The 22204-nt window shown below is 54.6% G+C and overlaps 1 protein-coding gene across 2 annotated transcripts; it reads right to left on the bottom strand.

Moving 5' to 3' along the window:
* Positions 1–3924: 3924 nt before the first annotated feature.
* On the bottom strand, positions 3925–22180 carry ALDH9A1 (aldehyde dehydrogenase 9 family member A1). Of its 2 annotated transcripts, none has more exons than XM_081113061.1 (11): positions 21884–22180; positions 20510–20655; positions 17920–18049; positions 17434–17568; positions 14221–14417; positions 13513–13653; positions 11371–11559; positions 11055–11142; positions 8050–8191; positions 5399–5511; positions 3925–4601 (listed from the first exon to the last, which is right to left on the bottom strand). In XM_081113061.1, the coding sequence occupies exons 1-11, from the start codon at positions 22071–22073 to the stop codon at positions 4507–4509; spliced, it is 1566 nt and encodes a 521-aa protein (XP_080969187.1). In that variant the 5' UTR covers positions 22074–22180; the 3' UTR covers positions 3925–4506. The 2 variants fall into 2 exon arrangements, with proteins under 2 accessions (XP_080969187.1, XP_080969188.1); XM_081113062.1 differs by lacking the exon at positions 21884–22180 and adding an exon at positions 20967–21394.
* Positions 22181–22204: the final 24 nt, after the last annotated feature.

The following is a 22204-nucleotide window of genomic DNA, read 5'->3' as shown; positions in this document are numbered from 1 at the left end:
GGCACCCTTGGCAGCTGTGAAAACTGGGCTCAGAGAAAGGGTGCAGTTGAAGAGGTGCCCGTTTTCAGGGTCCGTGCTGTACGTGGTGGGATACCGCGGACGCAGAGGGCTTAATGATCAGACGGTCAAGGCAGTTAGGCTCTGGTTAGCACAGGGGTGGGCAAACCTTTTGACTCGAGGGCCACAATGGGTTCTTAAACTGGACCGGAGGGCCGGAACAGAAGCATGGATGGAGTGTTTGTGTGAACTAATATAAATTCAAAGTAAACATCATTACATAAAAGGGTACAGTCTTTTATTTCAATAGTTTTATTCATTTCAAACGGGCCGGATCCGGCCCGCGGGCCGTAGTTTGCCCACAGCTGGGTTAGGATCTGAGATTACAGCTATGTAGGATAACAATGAGATTTCTTCAGAATCTCTACTGAAGGCAGGCAGAGGGCTCATTTAGTTGAGAATCGTCCTGTGCAATGAGGGTTTGATGGTTCGATACCCAGTCAGGGCTAGGTTTTGGGTTTGGTCCTCGGTTGGCATGAGTACAGAGGCAACCAATAGATGTTTCTCTTTCTCCCGCACCAGACCAGCTAGCTCAGACCTCAGTGGTTTTACGGCTTCTCTGGCCATTCTAACGTGTGGCGGAAGTTGAAACCCTGGCTCCACAAGCCTGGTGAACAAACATCACGGAGTCACCTGCTAAAATGCAGCTTCTGAGCCCCAGGTCTGTGGCGGGCGCTGCGGCTCCGCAGGTCCCTGGGCCGCTGAGGGGCCTGTCCCCCAGCCCTTCAGTCCATCACAGACCCGAGTCCCCTCTGAGCCCAGGGACAGGTAGGTCCGGCTCTTTGGGGGCCCGCAGGAGTCTAGATCTTCCTCTACCGCCATGGGCGTGGTGGATTCTGACTTACTGGGAAAGACCACTCCCGCTCCCGCGGACCTGATCTCTGCTAGTTTTCACAGCGCCGCAGACACACACACACACACACACACACACACACACACACACCTGAAAACAAAGAGCGGGCTTGGTTAGAAGAAAAGCTAAGGAATCGTGTTAGTCCAAGGAGAGCCCAGCTCAGCACCAGGGTCAGAGGCCAGTGGGTTCTGCTTTGGGAGAAGCGGGAGGACGCAGCTGCGCCTTCTCTGCGAGGCCTGGGCACGCATTCTGCCAGACCCTTGCTGGGGCCGCCAGAGGCCCACGGGCCTGAAGTGAAGGGCAGCCGGGGAGGGGCCAGCGGCGACCTTCTGCCCAGGGGAGAGGCTGCCCCTCTCCATCTGCAGGTCCCTGAAGAGCCACATAAGATCAGGACCCTCCGCTCTGGCAAGGAGGGTGCCAGCAGGAGGCATTTGTCTCTTTCCTGCATTAATACAGTCCCCCAAACACCCTCTGTAAACACCTCCAGCCCAGGAGTCCGCCAACCAAAGACAACTCACAATGCACCTCCAGGCCCCGAGTCGGACCCATGTATACGTGGCCTCATCCCAGTCCTGGGTTAGTTGGCAGTTATTCCCTCCAAGACGATCCCAGGAGAAGCAGCTCCCTCGGGGGTGAGGTCCGCTGCGGAGGGAGGCGGCCTCTGCTTCTCACCTTGCTGCCCGCTCACAAGACAACTCATATTTCCATGTCAAACGTTGCTGGCCGGTCATGAGAAAACTTGAGTCTGCACTCACATTAATTCAAGTAATTTTAAAACTACGTGTTGCTTTCAGGTCTTAAAATTACTTAATGTAAGTGCAGACATGAGTTGTCTCATAACCAGTCAGCAAGGTGTTAACTCTCAAAAGGAAATCAAAGTAATAGAAAAAGACTCCGGGAAATGGGGCCACATCCCACAAATTCTCCAGGTGAGAGGGGGCGGCTCCAGGATCAGCCCGTTTCCTTGGTGGGGCCCGTGGGCGTGAGTCACTCCTCTCGGAAGGTGTTTCCTCAACCACAAGGTGTCTGTTCAGGGAAATCTGTCAAAATCTGTCAAACGGGACAGCGGACAGCCCCCCGGAACACACCGTGCTGTGCGGCCGGCTGAGTAATGCTCCCCCAGTGTGGCCAAGTCTCGTCCCCAGAACCTGTGCATGTCCCCGTACGTGGCAGAGACCTTGCAAAGACAAGCAAGGATCTTGAGAGGAGAGACAGGGACCGTCCTGATGGGCCCCATCACAGTGTCCCTGGAAGAGGCAGGCGACCGGAGCAGAGAGGATGGAGGATGCTCAGCTGCGCGCTGTGAGGAGAGGAGGCTGGGAGCCAAGCGAGGCAAGGCGTTACTGAGGGCTGGAGCGGGCGAGGGAGCCATGACCTCCAGAGCCTCGGGGGCAGCGTGGCACCAACACCCTGGCTGGGCCCCTGAAGCCATTTCCAACGTCGACCCCAGAGCTGGGAGACAACGGATGCGAGTGGAAACGTGAAGAGGCGTCGTAGGAAGCTAATCCACTGAGTTAAGTCTAGGGATGGGGAAGGGGAGCGGGAGGCGCAAGTCAGATCACGCGCTGGCCTTGTCCTGCTCCTTTGTCCTGATCCTCGCAAACGGGCCTGCACAGGATCGCCCCTCTCCCAGGAGCGAGCGCCCCTCTCCCAGGAGCGAGCGCCCCTCTCCCAGGAGTGAGCGCTGACTGGGAGGTGCGGCAGCGGGAACACAGTGAGTTCAGACGTCGGCCCCTCCCCCTGCTCACTTGTCATCCCAGGCAGCTCCGCCTATGTAAGCCACACAGGGTCCCCCAGACACGGTGAGACCATTCTGCTGGCCGTGCCCTGCACCCCATGTGCCCGCTGTGCAAACACCGAGGGGCTGATCCCCGGGTCCCATCCTCTAGGCACGCACCTGCCATCAGAGCTCATACGCCCACGCAGGCCCAGGAGTGAGATCCAACCTTGCCTCTGACTGCTAGGCTGGCTGTCTGTCCTGAGGGTTAATTCTCCGTGTCAGCCTGTGTTGGCCTGACTGGGCTCAGGGATGCCAGGTGGCTGGTGAAACACGATTTCCAGGTGTGTCTGGGAGGTGTTTCCAGAAGAGGTAAGCGTTTGAATTGGTGGCCTAGGTAAGCAGAGGGTCCCCCCAGCGTCCAGTCCGTGCAGAGGACGAGCTCGCTGTCTGCCTGCGTGGGCCACCCACCTCCGCCTGGGACATCAGCTCCAGTTCTCGGCTCGGCCTGACTTACCCCATCCCCTCCTGCTCTCAGCCCGGGACTCGCACTGGCCTACACCAGCTCCCCGGTCCAGCCTGCAGGCGGCAGGTGCTGGGCCCTCTGGCCGCCAGTCACCTCCTAGTCCTTCCTAGTCACCTCCCCTTACACAGGCCGATGGAACTGTCCCACTGGCTCTGTTTCTCTGGGAAGCCCTAACACAGCTGGTAGCTGGTAGCCATTCCCCTGACAGGTAGAGGTGCCGGAGGCTACAGCCAACAGCAATTAGCATGTTAATGCATAAAGAAAACATGGGAAGGCCAATGGACTTCGATATTCAGCAGGGCTAAAAATCAGCCTAATCTTGCCCTGCTGTGGGCTCAATGGCTCAAGACAATTCCCTGACCTGATAATCCTTTTACTGTTTACCAAACTGTACCTTTGATCTGCCCGTAGGCATTGCTAAAGGGCCAATGTGTATTCAAGTAAATAAAAGGCGGACCAGGCCAGAAAGTCGGTGCCTCCTCAAGAAAGAGGCTCCACCTGGCCCCCATGCCGTCTAAATTCCTATTTCTTGTACAGCATTTTCATCTGTGCGCCGGCCCCTCCTTCAGGTCCTGGACCCTAGCCGTGCAGGTCTCGGCCAAGAGGACCCGGCAGTCTGAGGTCCAGGACCTGACAGCTCCCCAGGGTGGGAGGCACCCAGAGCCGCGAGGCTCACAGGGCCTAGGACCTGTTACATGCATCTCACGTCAGCCCATCCCGTGTCCTAAGTGACCTTGAGAGTTGTTTCGTTTCAAAACACGACACTGGAAGGATGAACAGTGTGATTTATTTGGCTCTAGGACACGTGCAAACAATTTGTACATTTAATGGGGAACCACTGCGTCCAGACAGCAAGCTGCAGTTCAAAGCAGAGGACGTGTCCTCTCCCGCAGCCCCACAGAAACAAAACCTTTCTCTGCAGTTACCGTTCACCGCTGACCCGCCCAGTACCTAGTCCCCTCCCTTCCCGATCGGCAGCTTTCAGCAGAATGACAAGGAGCCAGAGCTTAAGGCAGCCGGAGCCAACAGCACCTGCTGTGGGTCCACGGCACCTAAAAGGAACGCGTTCTCCCAGGCAAGCGAGAGAGCAGAAGGCAGGGGTCGGAGGCACAGCCCTGGTCCGTCTCCAGAAGGGGTTTGGCGGTTCAGGGTGGCACTGAGTCCGCGCTGTGGGAACTCACTGCTTCTCCATTAGAACCAAGGCACTTGTGCAGGCCTCAGGGAAGAGGCCTGAGTGACGCTGAGCCAGGCGCGGACCCACGCGACCACGTCCGGGACGCATCGGTGCCGTGCGAGGCCTCCGCCGGTCTCAAGGGCTCAGCCTGGCGCGTCCACGGGGTTCACGGCTGCCTTTCAGAAAGCAGACTCCACGTCACCCATCTCCACACACACCGTCTTCAGCTGTGAATAATGCTCAATGGTCACCCGGCCGTTCTCTCTGCCAAACCCTGCAAGGACGACAAGGGGTGACGATGAGCCCTCACGGCACGTCTGAAAGGTCGCAGTGACCGCGGAGAACACGGAAGCAACACGTTTAAGAGAGAAAGCCCTCCCCCGGGGACGCCAGCTGCGAGCGGCGTGGGGAGTGGCCGGGCCAGCGAGGCTGAGACCCTGCCCGCAGCCGGGACCAGGCTCCATGCGGAAGGGCATGTCCCCTGCTTGGCCTTTCCTGTCACCCTGCCCCAGACAGGTGGGCTCGCCTCCTAAGGGCAAGGCCCAGTCCCCAAAAGTGCGCGTCTCCAGGAGGCACCGTTCAGAGGTGACAGAGGCCCCCTGCTAATCCTGAGCACAGCTGACCACCCTCCGTCTCCCCCTCACCCCGTGGGCACCACTCCAAAGCCACAGCTCACAACCCTACTTCCGCTGCACTGACGGTTACACAGTAACAAAACAGCCCCGTCCCGGCTCTGCACGTGGCCTGGGCCCCGTTCAGCTGGTCCCCGGAGGGCCGGGGATGACGAGGGGACTGTGATTCGGGAACGCCAGGGAGAGACCAAATCAAACTGTCAGATTAACACCCACCGCTTCATCGGCACGCACCCGGCTCCTGTCGGCCAGCACTGTGGTGGCCACAATACGGCGCTCACAGCCGCGAGGAAAGTAACTCTCCCCACATGACAGGCCTTCCCGAGATGCACCCCCGATCTGAGCGGTGACAATGCCGACGGGTCATTGGGACCCTGGTCAACAGGGACTAACAACGACAGCCCCCCGAGACCTGGTGGCCCGCCGACCCAGCTCTCACCTGACTTCTTATAGCCGCCGAAGGGCAGCTCCACGGGGCTGACGTTGTAGTTGTTGATGAAGCACACGCCGGCCTGCAGCTCGGCCACCACACGGTGAGCGCGCTGGAGGTCCCTGCAGGGAAGACAAGGCTTAACCTGGAGCCCCACCATCACACACAGACGCTCACCACCGCTCACAGCAGCCACAGTACGGGCACCACATGCCCACCAGCGTGACCCGGTGGGGAAGAGACCGCACGGGAATTCCTGGGGAGTGGGGAGGAGCAGGGCCGACACCTGCTGCAGCAGGGAGACCCCTGAAAACATGAAGTCAGTGAAAGCTAAAGGCGTGTGGTCCCATTTACAGAAAACATTCAGAGCAAGCAAGTCCGGAGACAGGCAGACCTGCGGGCTGGGGGCGGGGACCAGCTCGCCTCACTGTCCTGAGCTGATGGAAACCTCCTGACGTTAGGCTGTGGTGACGCTGCACAGCTCTGGGAACACACTGAGAGCACCCAGGTGTGCACTTTGTGTGGGTGAGCTGCTCAGCCCGTGAGTGATCCCCATCGAGCCGGCAGAGGCGTGGGCGCGGCTCCTTTGCCTGTACCGTGGCCGCAGCATGAGACAGCCCCTCGAGGCAGTCACAACGCAGCTGCTCACACCGCCTCAGGACAGGGGCGCTGCTCCATGTGCCGCCCCAGGGGGGTTCCGGTCACTGCCCTTTGTCCAAACCCACAGAGGACGCCGCCCAGAGGGAGCCCCAGTGTGAACTGGGCTTGGGGTGATGACACGGTCACACAGGCTCGTCATAACGAATGGACCGCCTGTAGGGGGCAGATATTAAGGAAGCTGTGCATGTGGGGGACGGGGCGGATGGGAAATCCTGTACCTTCTCACTATCATAGTAAACCTAAAATTACCCTAAAAACTAAAGTTTTTATTTGAGTTGTTTGTTTTGGTTTTGGTTAATCCTCACCCGAGGATATTTTTCCACTGATTTGTAGAGAGAGTGACAGGGAGGGAAAGATAGAGAGAAACATGGATGTGAGAGAAACACATTGATTGGTTGCCTCCCACATGCGCCCCGTCCAGGTCCCGGGCCGGGGAGGAGCCTGCAAGGAAGGCAGGTGCCCCTGACCGGAATCGAACCTGAAACCCTTTACTCCACACGCTGAAGATGCTCTATCCACTGAGCAAAACCAGCCAGGGCTGTTGTTTGTTTTGGTTGTTTTTTTAAAATTTATTTATTGATTTTAGAGAGAGGAAGGTGGAGGGAGAGATAGAGAGAGAGAAGCATCAATTTGCTGTTCCACTTATTTATGCATTCACTGGTTCATTCTTGCACGTGCCCTGCCCAGGGATTGAACCCGCAACCTTGGTGTATCAGGACCATGCTCTCTCTAACCAGCTGAGCTACCGCCAGGGCTGTTTGTTTTTTAAAGAAGCAGCTCCTGAGCCTCTCCTCGGAGCTCAAGCAGAGCCATTACATCAGGTCATAAGGGAGACGAGTCTTCCTTCCCAAGTTCCGGCCACAAAGTGAAAAAAAATGGAACCTTGTCTATCACTAAAGCAACAGAAAAATCCCAAGTGTGAAGCAGTCTTAGGAAACTGCCTACGCCCTGGCCGGTATGGCTCTGGTGGCTGGAGCACCCTCCCGTACACCATACGTGGCAGCTCGATTCCCGGTCAGGACACACACCTAGGATGCGGATTCAATCCCTCATCAGCGGATACTGGCGGCAACCAATCCATGTTTCACTCTCACACAGATCTTGCTCTCTCCCTCTCTCCCACTCCTCCCTCCCTCATTCCTCTCTCTAAAATCAATAAATAGCCCTGGGTTTGGCTCAGTGGATAGAGGACTGGCCTGCGACTGAAGGGTCCTGGGTTCGATTCCCGGTCAGGGTACATGCCCAGGGGGCGTGCCTGATCCCCAGTGTGGGGCATCCAGGAGGCAGCCAATCAATGACTCTCTTTCATCATTGATGTTTCTATCTCTCTCCCCCTCTGCCTTCCTCTCCGAAATCAATAAAAAAATTAATAAATAAAATAATTTTTAAAAAGGATTTCTCATTAGAGCCCCTTTAAATAAAACAAAAGAAAAAAAAAACCTGCCTATAACAGCCAACAACCATGCAGAGTTTGCGTATCGTCAAGCAGAGACACTGCTTCCAAACCACCTCTTACTGCGGTGGCTGAAGCTCACACAGAAGGACATGGGTCACACCCTGCTCACAGCGGCTAAGCCTGGGAAGACCCAAATGCGCGCAAACAAAACCGCTCCCCGTGCTGCAGAGCGTCCCCAGCAGGAGTCGCTGGGGCCCGCACCCACGTCCTGGAGCGCGGCCCAGGCCTACGCCAGCAGGTTTCCAAAGTCCTGCACGTGGACACTCGTGCTTTGGGACGCTGGGGTCAGCGCTAAATACTAACTCCATAAACAATAAAGAAAGGTAGCATTTTCATCACCCAAGTTTACAGCTCAATTTAGGCTCAGCAGCCGGACTGTGGCCACTGAGGGCAAACTACACATGCTACCTGGGCATCTTCTGACTTTGCAGGAGATGCCAAGGAAACGCAGCGGGCAGACCCGCGGGGGCCAGATCAGGCCCCGTCTGAGCAGACAGCACCCCTCCACCCCTCCCTAGAGCCAGCGGGGGCCTTCCCCACGTACCTGGTGAACACGCCGGCGGCTAGTCCAAAAGAGGTGTTGTTGGCTCTTTCCAGAACCTCCGCTTCGGTGTCAAACGACAGAATGGACATAACGGGCCCGAAGATCTCTTCCTTCACGCAGGTCATGTCATCCCTGCAGTTACCTGCGGGCAGCGGGAGACAGGATGCCGTGGGGAACCGCTACTTCGGCCCCCAAAACGTGCTCGTCCACACAGTCCACACACAGCCTGAGCGGCGCCAGAGGGCACTCCCACGGGGTGGCGACGTGACAGTGTGGATTCAGTCACAGGCTCGGGGTAACTAGCTCCACGTTCAGTTCATCACAAGAGACCCTGACGAGTGACCAGCAGGCACACAGGACAGCCGTCACCACTGACAGCAGCGACGACTGGCCCACAAAGCGGTGTCCAGGCAGAGGACAGGGCCGCGTGACCGTCTCCAAGCTTCTCGAAGTAACGTTTCTAAAGGAATTTACTAAGCGAATGCTCGTGAAAGAACCTTCACGGAGACCTGGCCAGTGTGGTTCAGTGGTTGAGCACCAACCCATGAACCAGGAGGTCACAGTTCGATTCCCAGTCAGGGCACATGTCCGGATTGTGGGCTCAATCCCCAATGGGGGGGGGGGGGGGAGCTGATCAATGATTGTCTCTCATCATTGATGTTTCCCTCTCCCTCTGAAGTCAATTTAAAAAAATATTAAAAATAAACACCATTCACTGAAAAAGATACAAATGTTAAGGGGACTGTCCCAATTTCTGTTAAATGTTACATATATGATTGTCTTTTATACCTTCCCACATTTTCTTAATGACTCTGTGATAGAATTAGATACAAAAAAGAAAGTTCCACTATAAAACATAACCTTAGGAATAACCAATGGGGTGTTTACTTGATATGAAAATGTATTTAAGTTCCTTTAACAGGCCAATTCTTTTACTTTTTAAAATCTTTTTATTGATTTTTAGAGAGAGAGGAAGGGAGAGAGAGATAGAAACATCAATGATGAGAGAGAATCATTGATTGGCTGCCTCCTGCACACCCCCAACTGGGGACTGAGCCTGCAACCCAGGCATGTGCCCTGACCGGAAATCGAACCTCTAGGTTCCTAGGTCAAAGCTTAACCACTGAGCCACACTGGCTGGGCAAGAGGCCAATTCTTTCAAATGATGTAACTCACACCTGACATTTCACAACATGCATATGTAGAGAAGCGCACTTATTTACCATCGAATACGGAGCCCGGTGATTCTGGAGAGAGCGGTGCCTCCTGCCCTGTCCCCGAGGCCAGACCCCCGACACAGCGGCCACGGCAGTAGGGGAGACGTGTGCCTTACAAGGCCGTGTGATGATGTGAGCAGCGTGGAGGCCAGAGAACAGCCTGAGAACCTCCTACCAACACCAGCTCGACAGGAGCCAGAGTCTATAACCAGCTGTTCACACAGCCACAAAGATGACAAGCCTACGTCTCTTAAGATGTGGATTAGAGCCTATGAATACTTAGGGATTAAATCACCTTTAGATGGCGCTTAAGGTGATTTACTATGTTCTAACTCTTTGAAAACTAGTCATCCACGTGTGATTTTTAGGGAAACCATTAGCCAAAATGTTACTACTCAACAGTTCCAGAAGACAATTATGATCTTATGCAGGCTGGGACCACAGAGCGGCTCGGTGCGTGGCGAGCTCTGGGTTCAGTCGGAAGAGAGGAGGGATAAGGAGCAGCTGACATACAAGAAAAGAAAAGTCTCCTGCCCGAAACGTGACTCACTCGACTTTAGTCCCCAATATTAAGTAAATGAAAAATTAAGATCTGTGATACTCAGCCCTGGCTGGTGTTGCTCAATGGTTAACGCATAGGGCCGTGCACTAAAGGGTCATGGGTTCGATTCCCAGTCAAGGACATGTAACTGGGTTGTAGGTTCAATCCCCAGTTGGGCAGGGCGTGTGCAGGGGGCAATTAATGGATGTGTCTCTCTCACATCAACGTTTCTATCTCTCCCTCCCCCCTCCCTCTCACTCTCTCTTTAAAAAAAAAAAATTCAATGGAAAAACATCCTCAGGTGAGGATTAAATAAATACATAAAATCTGCAATGCTAAGCAATGCACACAGCATAACAGAAACCGCCTTCCGCCCCGGCGTCCAGAAAAGCGGCTGTTACACTATGAGGTGACTCTGCTCCCCCTGTTCCATGCACAGACGGGGTCAACCATATGTTTTATCTCAAAGGCGCCAACTGTTCCTGCTCACTTAGCAGCCACCGGAGAATCCCCGGGACGAACGTCAGGTCGCAGCTCTGAGACGCAGACCTTCCTGGCGAGGGCCCAGGTCAGTGCGAGGAACACAGGTGGGGAACCGGAGACCACCTCGGCCGGGGGGACAAAAACCAGCGGGGTCTCCCTCGGGATAAGGTGCAGGGATCACATAACATACTCCAACCTGCGGGTGGTTTGCTAAAGCTCCCAGGGGACACTAACAGGCTCTGAGCCGCAGGGAACGGCAGGAGGACGGCGAACCCCAGGGCAGGCTCTCCCTGAGCGAGGGCGGGGGTCACTGGCCGAGGAAGTAGGATGGCCGTACACCCGACTGCCCAGACCAGGAGGCTTTCAGATTGAAAGGAGGTGCTAAGACTCCTTAAAAGACAACTTTTATGAATGCTACCGTATTGTCTGACTAATTGGTTTTACTGTATTGATGCCGTCATTCCTGACCGCCTTTCCTGACAAATGAAACTCAGTACTTTTTATCCATGTGCACTTTCCTCTCGAGCTCCACTTCCGGAACAAGGGGAGAGACCCAGTGAGTCCCGGTGGCCGGGCACACCTGCTCGCCCCGGGGCAGGCTCACGGGCAGTGACGGTGACGGAGATCTCCCACTTCCGAAATCCGAGTGGTGGGGACACGCCATTGCCAACCCTCGCTTGCCACCTTACACAAGCTGTACAGAAACTCTCTTCCATCTGCTATTTCATTCACGCGGTTTAAAGGCCAACAAGAAGAGGACATACCCAACACACACGGTCTCATGAAATATCCATCCTTTAGCTTGGGATCTTCGGGTACGTATGGGTCTCCCCCACACAACACCTTAGTCCCCTGCCAAAAAGGAAAACAGATGCACACTTTCCGTTACACGAGCGACCCCCACGTGCAGTCCTAGACTAACGGACTCAGTCGCTCCATCGCAAGGACAGAGCGGGACCCTGGCCCAGACCCTGCGAGCTACAGGAGGGGGTCCGGCCTCAGGAAGGGCCCTGCGCCTGGTGGTGGGAGGAACTGCCTGCCCCTCGCCGGGTCCCGGCCCAGCCCCGTCCCTTTCCTCACCTGCTCCTTGGCCCCTTTCACAAACCCGAGGACTCGCTCCAGGTGTGGTCGGTTGATGAGGGGGCCCATCCTGGTGCCTTCCAGAAGGGGGTCTCCAATTTTTATCTTCTGGGTCTGTTGCACCACTTGCTCTGTGAATTTATCAAGAATTTCCTTTTGCACAAACACTCTGGTGCCATTACAGCAAACCTGAAAAAGAGACAAAAATGTATCAGCATGCAAAGAAAAAAAAAAGGAAAAGGGAAAAAAAACCCACGTTAAAGCTTAAAAAGAACACACTACACCTTTGTAAAGGTCCGTTCCATTTATCAAAGCTCCCCCTACAAAAGAGGATCCACTTTAGTGTAACTGTGGACACATCACACCCGCAGCACAAGCTGTTTGACCCTGAGATACTTCCATCTTCTTGTGTTTGTTTACATTTTCTTAAGGCTGTTAACAGACCAGAGGACCCCAGACCCTCTCCTGTTTGCTCACATCAGCTGCTCGATTGGGCTGCATATTTAAGAGGAAGAGGTAAGAATGGGAGGGGACAGTAGAAACAGTTAAGAACCAGGGCTCGGGCCTAATAAACACCCAGAGCATTTCATAGTCAATGCTTGTCTCCAGAATCACAAATAACGAGTAGTTAGACCAGTGGTTCTCAGCCGTGGCTGCACATGAGAATCACCTGGGAATCTTTTTAAAATCCTGATTTCTGGGCCTCATGAGAACCACTGATTTAGACTCTCCCATAGACCTGAATGTCAAGACCGCTCAGATGCTACCAGCGCACAAGGATTACGGGAGGGCAGCTACAAACACACGGAGAAGAGCCAGTCCCACGGGTGAAACGGAGCAACCCCAGATGTTAGAGGCAAAGAGAAAGGAAGTATCTCTGAGATGCCAACTTCTACACGTGCCCGAGAAAGAAGGGAATAAGCAACCTACCAGCACCTGGTCACTGTGCGAAAAGAAACACAGGAAGGAAAATGGGCGGGAGAAGGAAGAACCGCCCACTGAACCTTCAGTTTTAACTATACCCTCAGGCCAACGACGAGAGCCGTGAAAAAATAGGAACTCCTGCTGGAAGACTGACTTTTCCCAAATCTGCAACTACAAACGCATTCTAGGACTCAGTCACACAGACAGACTGTGGGGATGGACGCCCAACCTCTCAGCAGAGGAGAGAGCTATCAACATGGAAGGGCGAAGGCGAGCACAACCCTGCAGGATTGGAATGACTGGAAAGATCTGTATGAACTTGTGGTCATTAACACAGATACATGCAGAAATACATGTGTGCGTGCACGTGTGTGCGTGCTGCATAAAAGTACACACACAGGTGCCAACATCTATTCCCAGCTCTGGCCTCCGGGAGGGTCTGGAGGCAGGGGCACCCAGTAAGGAGTCTGCCTGGCACCCAGATCTTGGTGTCTAAACCCCATTTACCACTGAACGGGCCCAGGGCCCCCGAAGCAAGGCTGGCTGCGGAGCTCGGCCAGGGGAAGAGCGCGAGTCCAGAGCACCTGCTGTGCCAGGAGGTCAAGTGCTCAGAGGACCATGAAGTCGTATCAGAAGGTCAAGAGAGGGTCCCGCCTGCTGAGTGGCAATCATTTGAGCATGAAACTAAATAATGGGAGATGCACAGAAGGACGTGGGATGCATGGGTCCACGCTGACAGCAATGAGTGAATGAAAACAAGGCCAGGAAAGCACTTCCTCACAGTAGAAAGTGAGCTGAAGGACGCAGAAGGACTTCCCGGCCGGCGTGGCTCAGTGGGTGAGTGTCAACCTATGAACTAGGAGGTCACAGTTCGATTGCCAGTCAGGGCAGGTGCCCAGGTTGCAGGCTTGATCCCCAGCGTGGGGCATGCAGGAGGCAGCCGATCCATGATTCTGTTATCACTGATGTTTCTCTCTCTCTCTCCCTCTCCCCTCCTCTCCCTGAAATCAATAAAAACATATAAAAATTGTTTTAAATAAACATAATGAAATGTGGACATTTGAGGAGCCTGGCTCAAAGGAACATGTGAATTCTTTGTACTATCTGTACAACTCTCCTCTAAGTCTGAAATTATTTCCAAATAAAATGCCTCTTTAAAACATGCTGTTCGATGCAGGCGTGGGGACGCCTCCCAGCCTCCCCCGGGGCAGCGCGCACCTCGCCTTGCGTGAGGAAGTTGGCCATCAGCGCCCCCTTCACCGCGTTCTCCAGGTTGCAGTCGGCGAAGATGATCAGGGGAGACTTGCCTCCGAGTTCCAAGGTGACGGGTTTGATTCCTTTCGCCGCCACCTCCATGATCTTGGGGAACAAGAAAGACCACCATCAGAGGTCTGACGAGGGAGTCCACGCTAGGTGACAGGCCCCGACCGCCAAGGCAGCGGCCTCTGCAGCCTTGCTCTCTGCACACGCCCTGCCCCGTCCCGTAACGCTCCTCTCCAGGCTCCGGAGAAGCCAGAGGCACACCTGACACTCTCAGGAGGGCGTTCACCTTAAGAATACCGTCCCCGCACCCGGCTGCCACGGGCAGGAACGCTGTGTCACTGTTACTGTGCTCAGGCTGACAGCTCGGAGCGCAGATCAAGGTCAGAACAATGAAGGTGAAGTGGACCGAGCAGCACCTTCCTGCCGAGGGGGCTGCAGCTGAGTGAAGGCATCCCACTGCCCAGGGGGACCCGGCCCGCCCGCGGCACCGGGGCTGATGGCGCCCGTCCGCCCGAGTGCACTCCCCGCCCCCTTCACATGTTTGAAGTCCCCGTCAGACCCACGTGGGTGACACCCATGGCCTCCCTCCCGGCACGAGCAGGCTCGGGTGGGCTGACACCCACAGCTAGATGCCACTGCCTCAACCTGACCGTGTGGTCTCACCTTGGTGCCGGTGGGCACACTCCCGGTGAAGGAGACCTTGGCCACGTCGCGATGCTGACACAGAAGCTGGCCCGTGGCGCCCCCGCCTTGCACCACGTTGAAGAGGCCGGGAGGCACCCCCGCCTCCGTGTAGATCTCGGCCAGCAGCAGCGCAGACACGGGCGTGAAGGGGGACGGCTTGAAGACCATGGCGTTTCCTGCGCAAGCCCCAAAACAGAGGACTCAGTGGGGGATCCCCTCAGGACAGGATCTCGCCCTCCCCCCAGGTCTCCCTCATTAACCAGACCACACCCCCCGCGTGTCAGTCACCAGTCCCACGCTGCGTGTCCATCATCTGGCACCTGCACCATCGAAAGAAGCAGGTAGGCTCAGTCCCTTTGACAAGGGGAAACTGGAGAAAGGTTAGCGACCCTGACGAGTCCCCACAGCCAGGGACGGCACCTATCCCTCCTCCGTCCCTCGGGGAGCGAAGAACGCGGCGGGCGACCAGCAAGCAGCTGCGCTGCCACACGCGTCCCTCCCCACCTCACAGCTGTTCTGAGAGCCTCCCCCCGCCCCGACTCATCTCTGTAAACAGGAGGAGGAGACGTCTCAAGTCCGTCAGCCAGAGCTGCTGTGACGGGAGCCTTGGGTGTCAATTCTCTTAACTCAAACGGAGGAGGAAGTTATCTTCTGCTTCCCTTTTTTTTAAGGTTTTTTTTTTTAATTTTTTAAAAATCCTCACGGGAGGCCATTTTTTCCATTAAGTGGAAGGCAGGAAGGAAGGGAGGAGAGAAAAGGGGAAAATGGAAAAGGGGTCGAGAGAGAGAGAGAGAGAGAGAGAGAAACATCGATGTGAGAGGCACACTGATTGGCTGCCTCCCAAACACACCCCAATCAGGGCCAGGGATCGATCCACAACCAAGGTATGTGCCCTTGACTGGAATTTCAACCCAGGACCCTTTGGTCCGCAAGCTGATGCTCTAACCACTGATCCACGCCAGCCAAGCAATCTTCTGCTTCTTAAGTCAGATTCCTAAGTGCTCCCCTTCACAGAAATTCGTGACCAGAAAGGAAGAAAACGTACAGGGAACACAAATCTAATCCAATCTGACAGTAAAAAACAAGACCTCTAAGACCAAAACTTTCTTCCTTCCATAAACAGAAATAAATGAGATGAATATAAATAGGAACAACATAGACACGATCTGTGTGCGTCACTACACTGCAGACTCCCCCCGGGCCAGGCAGGAATGGACACGTGCCCTCTGAGGCCTCATGCCCCGCATGGGCCCTCGTGATGGGAAGAGTGTGTGTGTGTGAGTGTGAGTGTGAGTGTGAGAGTGAGTGTGTGAGTGTGTGTGCGTGAGTATGTGTGTGTGAGTGTGTGTGTGTATGTGTGTGTATTAGTGTGTGTGAATTTAAGTGTGTATGAGTGTGTGTGTAGGTGAGAGTGTGTGTGGGGGGTGTATGTGTGTGTGTTTGTGTGTGGGTGTATGTGTGTGTGTGCATGTGTGGGTGTGAGTATGAGTGTATGTGTGCGTGTGGGGGGGTGTATGTGTGTGTGTGTGCGTGTGAGTGTGTGTGTGCGTGTGGGTGTGAGTATTAGTGTGTGTGGGTGTGAGTATGAGTGTGTGCATGTGTGGGTGCGAGTATGAGTGTATGTGTGCATGTGTGGGTGTGAGTATGAGTGTGTGTGTGCGTGTGTGGGTGTATGAGTGTGTGTGTGCATGTGTGGGTGTGAGTATGAGTGTGAGTGTGCGTGTGAGTGTGAGTATGAGTGTATGTGTGCGTGTATGGGTGTGAGTATGAGTATGAATATGTGTGCGCGCGTGTGAGTATGAGTATGAGTGTGTGTGTGCATGTGTGGGTGTATGAGTGTGTGTGTGCGGGTGTGAGTATGAGTGTGTGCGTGCGTGCGTGTGTGTGTGCGTGTGTGGGTTTGAGTATGAGTGTATGTGTGCGTGTGTGGGTGTATGAGTGTGTGTGTGCGTGTGGGGGTGTGAGTATGAGTGTGTGTGTGCATGTGTGGGTGTGAGTATGAGTGTGTGTGCGTGTGTGGGTGTGAGTATGAGTGTGTGTGCGTGTGTGGGTGTGAGTATGAGTGTGTGTGTGCGTGTGTGGGTGTGAGTATGAGTGTGTGTGTGCGTGTGTGGGTGTGAGTATGAGTGTGTGTGTGCGTGTGTGGGTGTGAGTATGAGTGTGTGTGTGCGTGTGTGGGAGTATGAGTGTGTGTGTGCGTGTGTGGGTGTATGAGTGTGTGTGTGTGTGTGTGTGTGCGTGTGTGGGTGTATGAGTGTATGTGTGCGTGTGTGGGTGTGAGTATGAGTATGAGTGTGTGTGTGCGTGTGTGTGTATGAGTATGAGTGTGTGTGTGCATGTGTGGGTGTGAGTATGAGTGTGCGTGTGCGGGTGTGAGTATGAGTGTGCGTGTGCGTGTGTGGGTGTGTGCGTGTGTGGGTGTGAGTATGAGTGTGTGTGCACGTGTGTGTGTGTGCGTGTGTGGGTGTGCGTATGAGTGTGTGTGTGCGTGTGTGGGTGTATGAGTGTGTGTGTGTGTGTGTGTGTGTGCGTGTGTGGGTGTGAGTATGAGTGTGTGTGTGAGTGTGTGTGTGCGTGTGTGGGTGTATGAGTGTGTGTGTGAGTGTGTGTGTGCGTGTGTGGGTGTATGAGTGTATGTGTGCGTATGTGGGTGTGAGTATGAGTATGAGTGTGTGTGTGTGTGCGTGTGTGGGTGTATGAGTGTATGTGTGCGTGTGTGGGTGAGTATGAGTATGAGTGTGTGTGTGCGTGTGTGTGTATGAGTATGAGTGTGTGTGTGCATGTGTGGGTGTGAGTATGAGTGTGTGTGTGCGTGTGTGCGGGTGCGGGTGTGAGTATGAGTGTGCGTGTGCGTGTGTGGGTGTGTGTGCGTGTGTGGGTGTGAGTATGAGTGTGTGTGCACGTGTGTGTGTGTGCGTGTGTGGGTGTGAGTATGAGTGTGTGTGTGTGTGTGTGCGTGTGTGGGTGTATGAGTGTGTGTGTGAGTATGAGTATGAGTGTGTGTGTGCGTGTGTGGGTGTGAGTATGAGTGTGTGTGTGTGTGTGTGTGCGTGTGTGGGTGTATGAGTGTGTGTGTGAGTATGAGTATGAGTGTGTGTGTGCGTGTGTGCGTGTGAGTATGAGTGCGCGCACAGGTGAGGGGAGAGGCCGCGCAGCGGACCCCGCTCACAGAGGAGGACAACTCTTTCTTACCACAAGCTAACGCGGGGGCCGACTTCCAGGAGGCGATCTGAAAGGGGTAGTTCCAGGCTCCTATGCCCACGCACACGCCCAGCGGCTCTCGTCGGGTGTAACCGAAGGACCCGCCTGGGAGCTGGATATGCTCGCCTAAGGGGAAGACAGAGCAGAGGAGGAGGTCTGCTGGCCCCCAGGCCTCACCAACACCTGTGCCTCCGGGCTGCTCGCAGCACGCGGTCCCCCCACCCCACCCCCGCACTCTGTCCACTCTTGTCACCTACTCTGCTCCTGCACCTCCTCGACACATAGCATCCACATTCAACCCACGGTCACCCCCCTTCACTTCCTCCTCTGAGGCGCACTGGGCACCCAGCAGACGACTTAGGTGGCATGAAAGGAGGAGACCCAGGCCGGTCTCACCCCAAAGTCTTTGCCCTTCACCTTGGCTCTGCCCTCTCCCTCCCGCAGCTGATGGAGGAAGGCCGGCCGGGGAGGGCTTACCGGCCATGGACCCCGCCAGGCCCGCGTAGTACTCCAGGCACTGCCAGGAGGTGTCGATGTCCAGGCGAGCCTCCAAGATGGACTTGCCGTTGTTGATGCTCTCCACGGTGGCGATTTCATCCTTCCGTTCCTGTGGGCAGCAGAGACTAGATTTAAGACACGTTACCATACACCACAGCAGTCAACACTCAGACAAAATACACGGCCCAGTTTTGAAAAATAAAACATCTTTTTGTAACGTTACATTTACTCAGGTTTCACAGACGCAACCACTCCAATTTTTTTTTAAAATATATTTTATTGATTTTTTACAGAGAGGAAGGGAGAGAGATAGAGTTAGAAACATCGATGAGAGAGAAACATCGATCAGCTGCCTCCTGCACATCTCCCACTGGGGATATGCCCGCAACCCAGGTACATGCCCTTGACCGGAATCGATCCTGGGACCTTTCAGTCCGCAGGCCGACGCTCTATCCACTGAGCCAAACCGGTTTCGGCCACTCCAATTTTTTTTAATGTTTTTATTGATTTCAGAGCTTGAGGGAGAGACAGAAACATCAATGAGAGCGAAACATCGATCGCTGTCTCCTGCATGCCCCCTACTGGGGACTGAGCTGAAAACCTGGGCCTGGGCCATCACCGAGAATCAAACTGGTGACATCTGGGTGGACGGGACGACGCTCAACCAACTGAGCCATACTGGCCAGGGTGAAGCAACTTTTATTTACATGAAAAGAAAAGGAATGACAGTCTTACACCGGCAAGAGAGATGAAAGCTTATTGCTGAGCCCTAGCCAGTTTGGCTCAGTGGATAGAGCATCAGCCCGAGGAGTGAGGGTCCTGGGTTCAATTCTGGTCAAGGGCAGGTGCCTTGGTTGCAGGCTTGACCCCCAGCCCCAATCAGAGCGTGTGTGGAAGGCAACCAATCTATGTGTCTCTCTCACATCTATGTTTCTCTCTCTGTCTCTCCCTCTCCCTTCCACTCTCTCTAAGAATCATGGAAAAATTTATCCTCAGATGAGGATTAACAAAACAAAAAAAAGCTTATTGCTAAACAGCAGCCCTGTTCTCCCATCCAAGACTAATACCCCATTTCAAGATCATTTAGAAAAAGAATGCTCCAAAAAGTGAATATTACATATGCATACATGTGTGAATACATATGTATATGTTTGTATGTATACAGGAGAGAACAGTCCTTAGGGAAGTTATGTAAAATAGCCAACTACATACTTGACAATGAAGAGGTTATATGCACATGAGGCTTTAATTCCCCAAAAGAAATGCAGCACTGCCCAGCCAGTGTGGTTCAGGGGTTGAGCATTGACCTATGAACCAGAAGGTCATGGTTTGATTCCTGGTCAGGGCACATGCTCGCGGTTGGGCCTCAATCACCAGTGTGAGGCGTGCAGGAGGCAGCCAATCAATGATTCTCTCTCATCTGGAAAAAAATTATATATAAAAAGAAGAAGAAATGCAGTGTTACTTTCTAATGCTCAGAACTCACTAATTCTCTTTTCAAACACTTGTTCCAGTTGTAGCCGCAACTTAAAAATGCTGGAGATGCCCAAGGATGAATGGAAAGAATTGGAAAATTATACCTAAAAAGAAAATCTGCCCTAGCTGGTTTGGCTCAGTGGATAGAGCGTCGGCCTGCGGACTGGAGGGTCCCAGGTTCAATTCCGGTCAAGGGCATGTACCTTGGTTGCGGGCACATCCCCAGTAGAGGGTGTGCAGGAGGCAGCTGATCGATGTTTCTCTCTCATTGATGTTTCTAACTCTCTATCTCTCTCTCCCTTCCTCTTTGTGAAAACTCAATAAAATATATTTAAAAAAAAGAAAAGAAAGAAAATCTAAGAATGCCTTTCTCCCCTCCCAAAGAAGATGACAGGACTGAATATGTAAGAGAAAGCTATTTTCTATTATGAATCCAATTTAAAATAAACAGTAGGGTCAATACCTGTACATAAAAGAAAGAGCATATTGTTATCAAAACTGTAACGAACATCTAGCATGGCTGCTTTTGTAAAACTATAAAAAAGTTTAACTGCTTTTGAAGAGGGGAACATGTATGAATCTATGAAATATTCCCAGGAAATTAAGGTAAAAATAAATCTGTAAAAGGTTGGAGGACTTAAGAGTCATCAGAGGAAAAAGCTCAGTGGGTTGGAGCGGTGTCCCCGATATGCCAACGTTGGGGGTTCGATCACGGGTCAGGGCACATACAAGATTCAACCAATGAATGCATAAGTAAGTGGAACAACAAATCAATGTCCCCCCCCCTTCCTCTCTCTCTTTTTAAAAAAATTACCGGAAAAAAAGGAAAGAGACAAGCTACAAAGCATATGTTGTAATTCAAACAAACATGGAAAAGAAACCCATCCCGGGAGTCGGCACAGAGAGCCAAGCTCCGACGGGAACTCGTGCACGAAGGCTGCTGCGCACACTCGCCCAGGTGAGCAGGTGGAAACCTCTCCGGTTTCATAAACTAGTCGCAACCTGACAGTGTCCCAAGTCCGCCGCCCGCCGCCCACAGCTCCCCGGGAGCAAGGACAGCCAGCTCTCCCGGAAGGGGAGAAAGGAAACACACCCTGATGATCCTGGCGGCCTCCAGGAGGATCCGGCCTCGCTCCAGGCCCGACTTCTGACGCCATATGTTGAAGGCGGCCTTTGCATCTTCAACAGCCAAATTGACCTCCTTTTCTCCGGAGCAGGAGAAAGTGGCTATCACCCGGCCTGGGAAAGCAGGAGTGGCGTTACCGCACCCGTGGCACACACTGAAATAACGCATATGCATCCAAATTTCCTCTCCACCATCCCCTGGTCTTTAAATATGGCTTCGCTCCGTGGCCACCTCTATACCAGCAGCTCCGAACTCTACCTTGGGGTCACTGGCCGCTTGAAGAATCTAATACAAGTTGCAGACTTCTCAGCAGAGAACTGTGATCATAGCACATAATTACGGAGATCATGCCCCTTGCCCCAAGCACACCCTGAGCTTGGGTGAGGAACCCCTGCCCGCCTGTTTACCAGGCGGGTTTACTGACCTTAACTTCCTAGCAATTACTCTGCGAAGCTCCTTAACGATGTTTGAGAAGCTGAGGTCTTGCAAAATCACGGTGCAAAGTACCGAGTCTCCCGGGTTAATAGCTGAGTTTAAACCCTCTCTACGTTCTATATAACTTCCTCATAGTGTTAATACTGGATGAGCCCGGTTAACAAACAGCGATGTCAGCAAGAGGATCCCAAAACGCGAGGGAGGCTTTTTCCCTCAAATATTGAAAACAGGAAAAGCCCGCCTCTCCTTTTCTTACCCCAACCTACTCCCATCCCTATTCTGGGGCAAAACAGGCTCGCTTTCCTTCTTTAATTAGGAAGTCGGGCTCTTTCCCTACACCCCCCAACCCCCCACCCGGGAACGCGGGGGGGGGGGGGCAGCGGTTTTCCTGGGTTTCGCAAACCTGCCACTTCGGTTGCAAACAGCTAGTTGGTACAGGCAGCGGCCAAGGCCACAGAGTGCAGACGGTTAAGAGAAAGGGTGTCTGTCCTGCTGTGTGTCAATCGGGGGGGGGGGGGCCGCAGTGGGGGGCAGAGGCGGCTCCCCGCGGGAGGGTGTCACCCGCCTGGCCCGCTGGGCGCCCGAGTTCCAGTTCAGGCCCCGCGGGCCAGCGCGGCGCCCCGGCTGCAGGCCGGTCTGTCTGGCACACACGTGGCATTTTCTCCCACAAACAACCCACAGACCCGGCAGAACAACCAAACAAACAGAAACCTCGCGCTCGTCAGCCTCCGGCGCGGCGCTGGGCACCCGGGCAGCCGGGGTCCGAGCAGGCGCCTCCCTTCCCGGCCAAGTCGCGCCGACATTCACCGGCGGAGGCCCCGGTGCTCGGCGCTCAGGGCGCCCCCGAGGCCCGTCACCCCGCGTCCCGCCCGCCCCGGCCCGCCGCCCGTTACACTGGCCCGTTACCCGTGGCCGGCTCGAACGCCGTCTCGGAGCCCGAGACCTCTACCGGCTGCACGCGGGCCCCGCCGCGGTAGTTGAGCGGCTGCGAAACGACGAAGCTGCCGGTGCGCATGGCGGCGGCGGGAGCGGGACCCAGAGCGCGGAGCAGCGGGAGCAGCGGGGGCAGTGCGGCCCGGCCGGCGCGGGGCAGCATGCGCGGGTGGGGGCAGCAGGCGCGGGTGGGGGAGCAGGCGCGGGTGGGGGCAGCGGGCGGCGCGGAGACCGGCGCGGAGACGGGCGCGGGCGCGGATGCGGGTGCCCGACTGCGGGCCGAGACCCGGAATC

This window comes from Myotis nattereri (assembly GCF_964212035.1).
Source record: "Myotis nattereri genome assembly, chromosome: 18".
NCBI lineage: Eukaryota > Metazoa > Chordata > Mammalia > Chiroptera > Vespertilionidae > Myotis > Myotis nattereri.
Note: the sequence above shows the minus strand (reverse complement) of the source record. Positions and strands in the feature narration are given on the sequence as shown.

Excerpts from the sequence above, each read along its gene's own strand:
- ALDH9A1 (XM_081113061.1), bottom strand. The coding sequence starts at position 22,073 with ATGCTGCCCCGCGCCGGCCGGGCCGCACTGCCCCCGCTGCTCCCGCTG. Across the intron at positions 11,143-11,370 it reads TGAAAGGGGCCAAGGAGCAG|GGGACTAAGGTGTTGTGTGG; the intron begins GTGAGGAAAGGG and ends CCTTTTTGGCAG. Across the intron at positions 8,192-11,054 it reads CATGAGACCGTGTGTGTTGG|GTAACTGCAGGGATGACATG; the intron begins GTATGTCCTCTT and ends CGCTGCCCGCAG.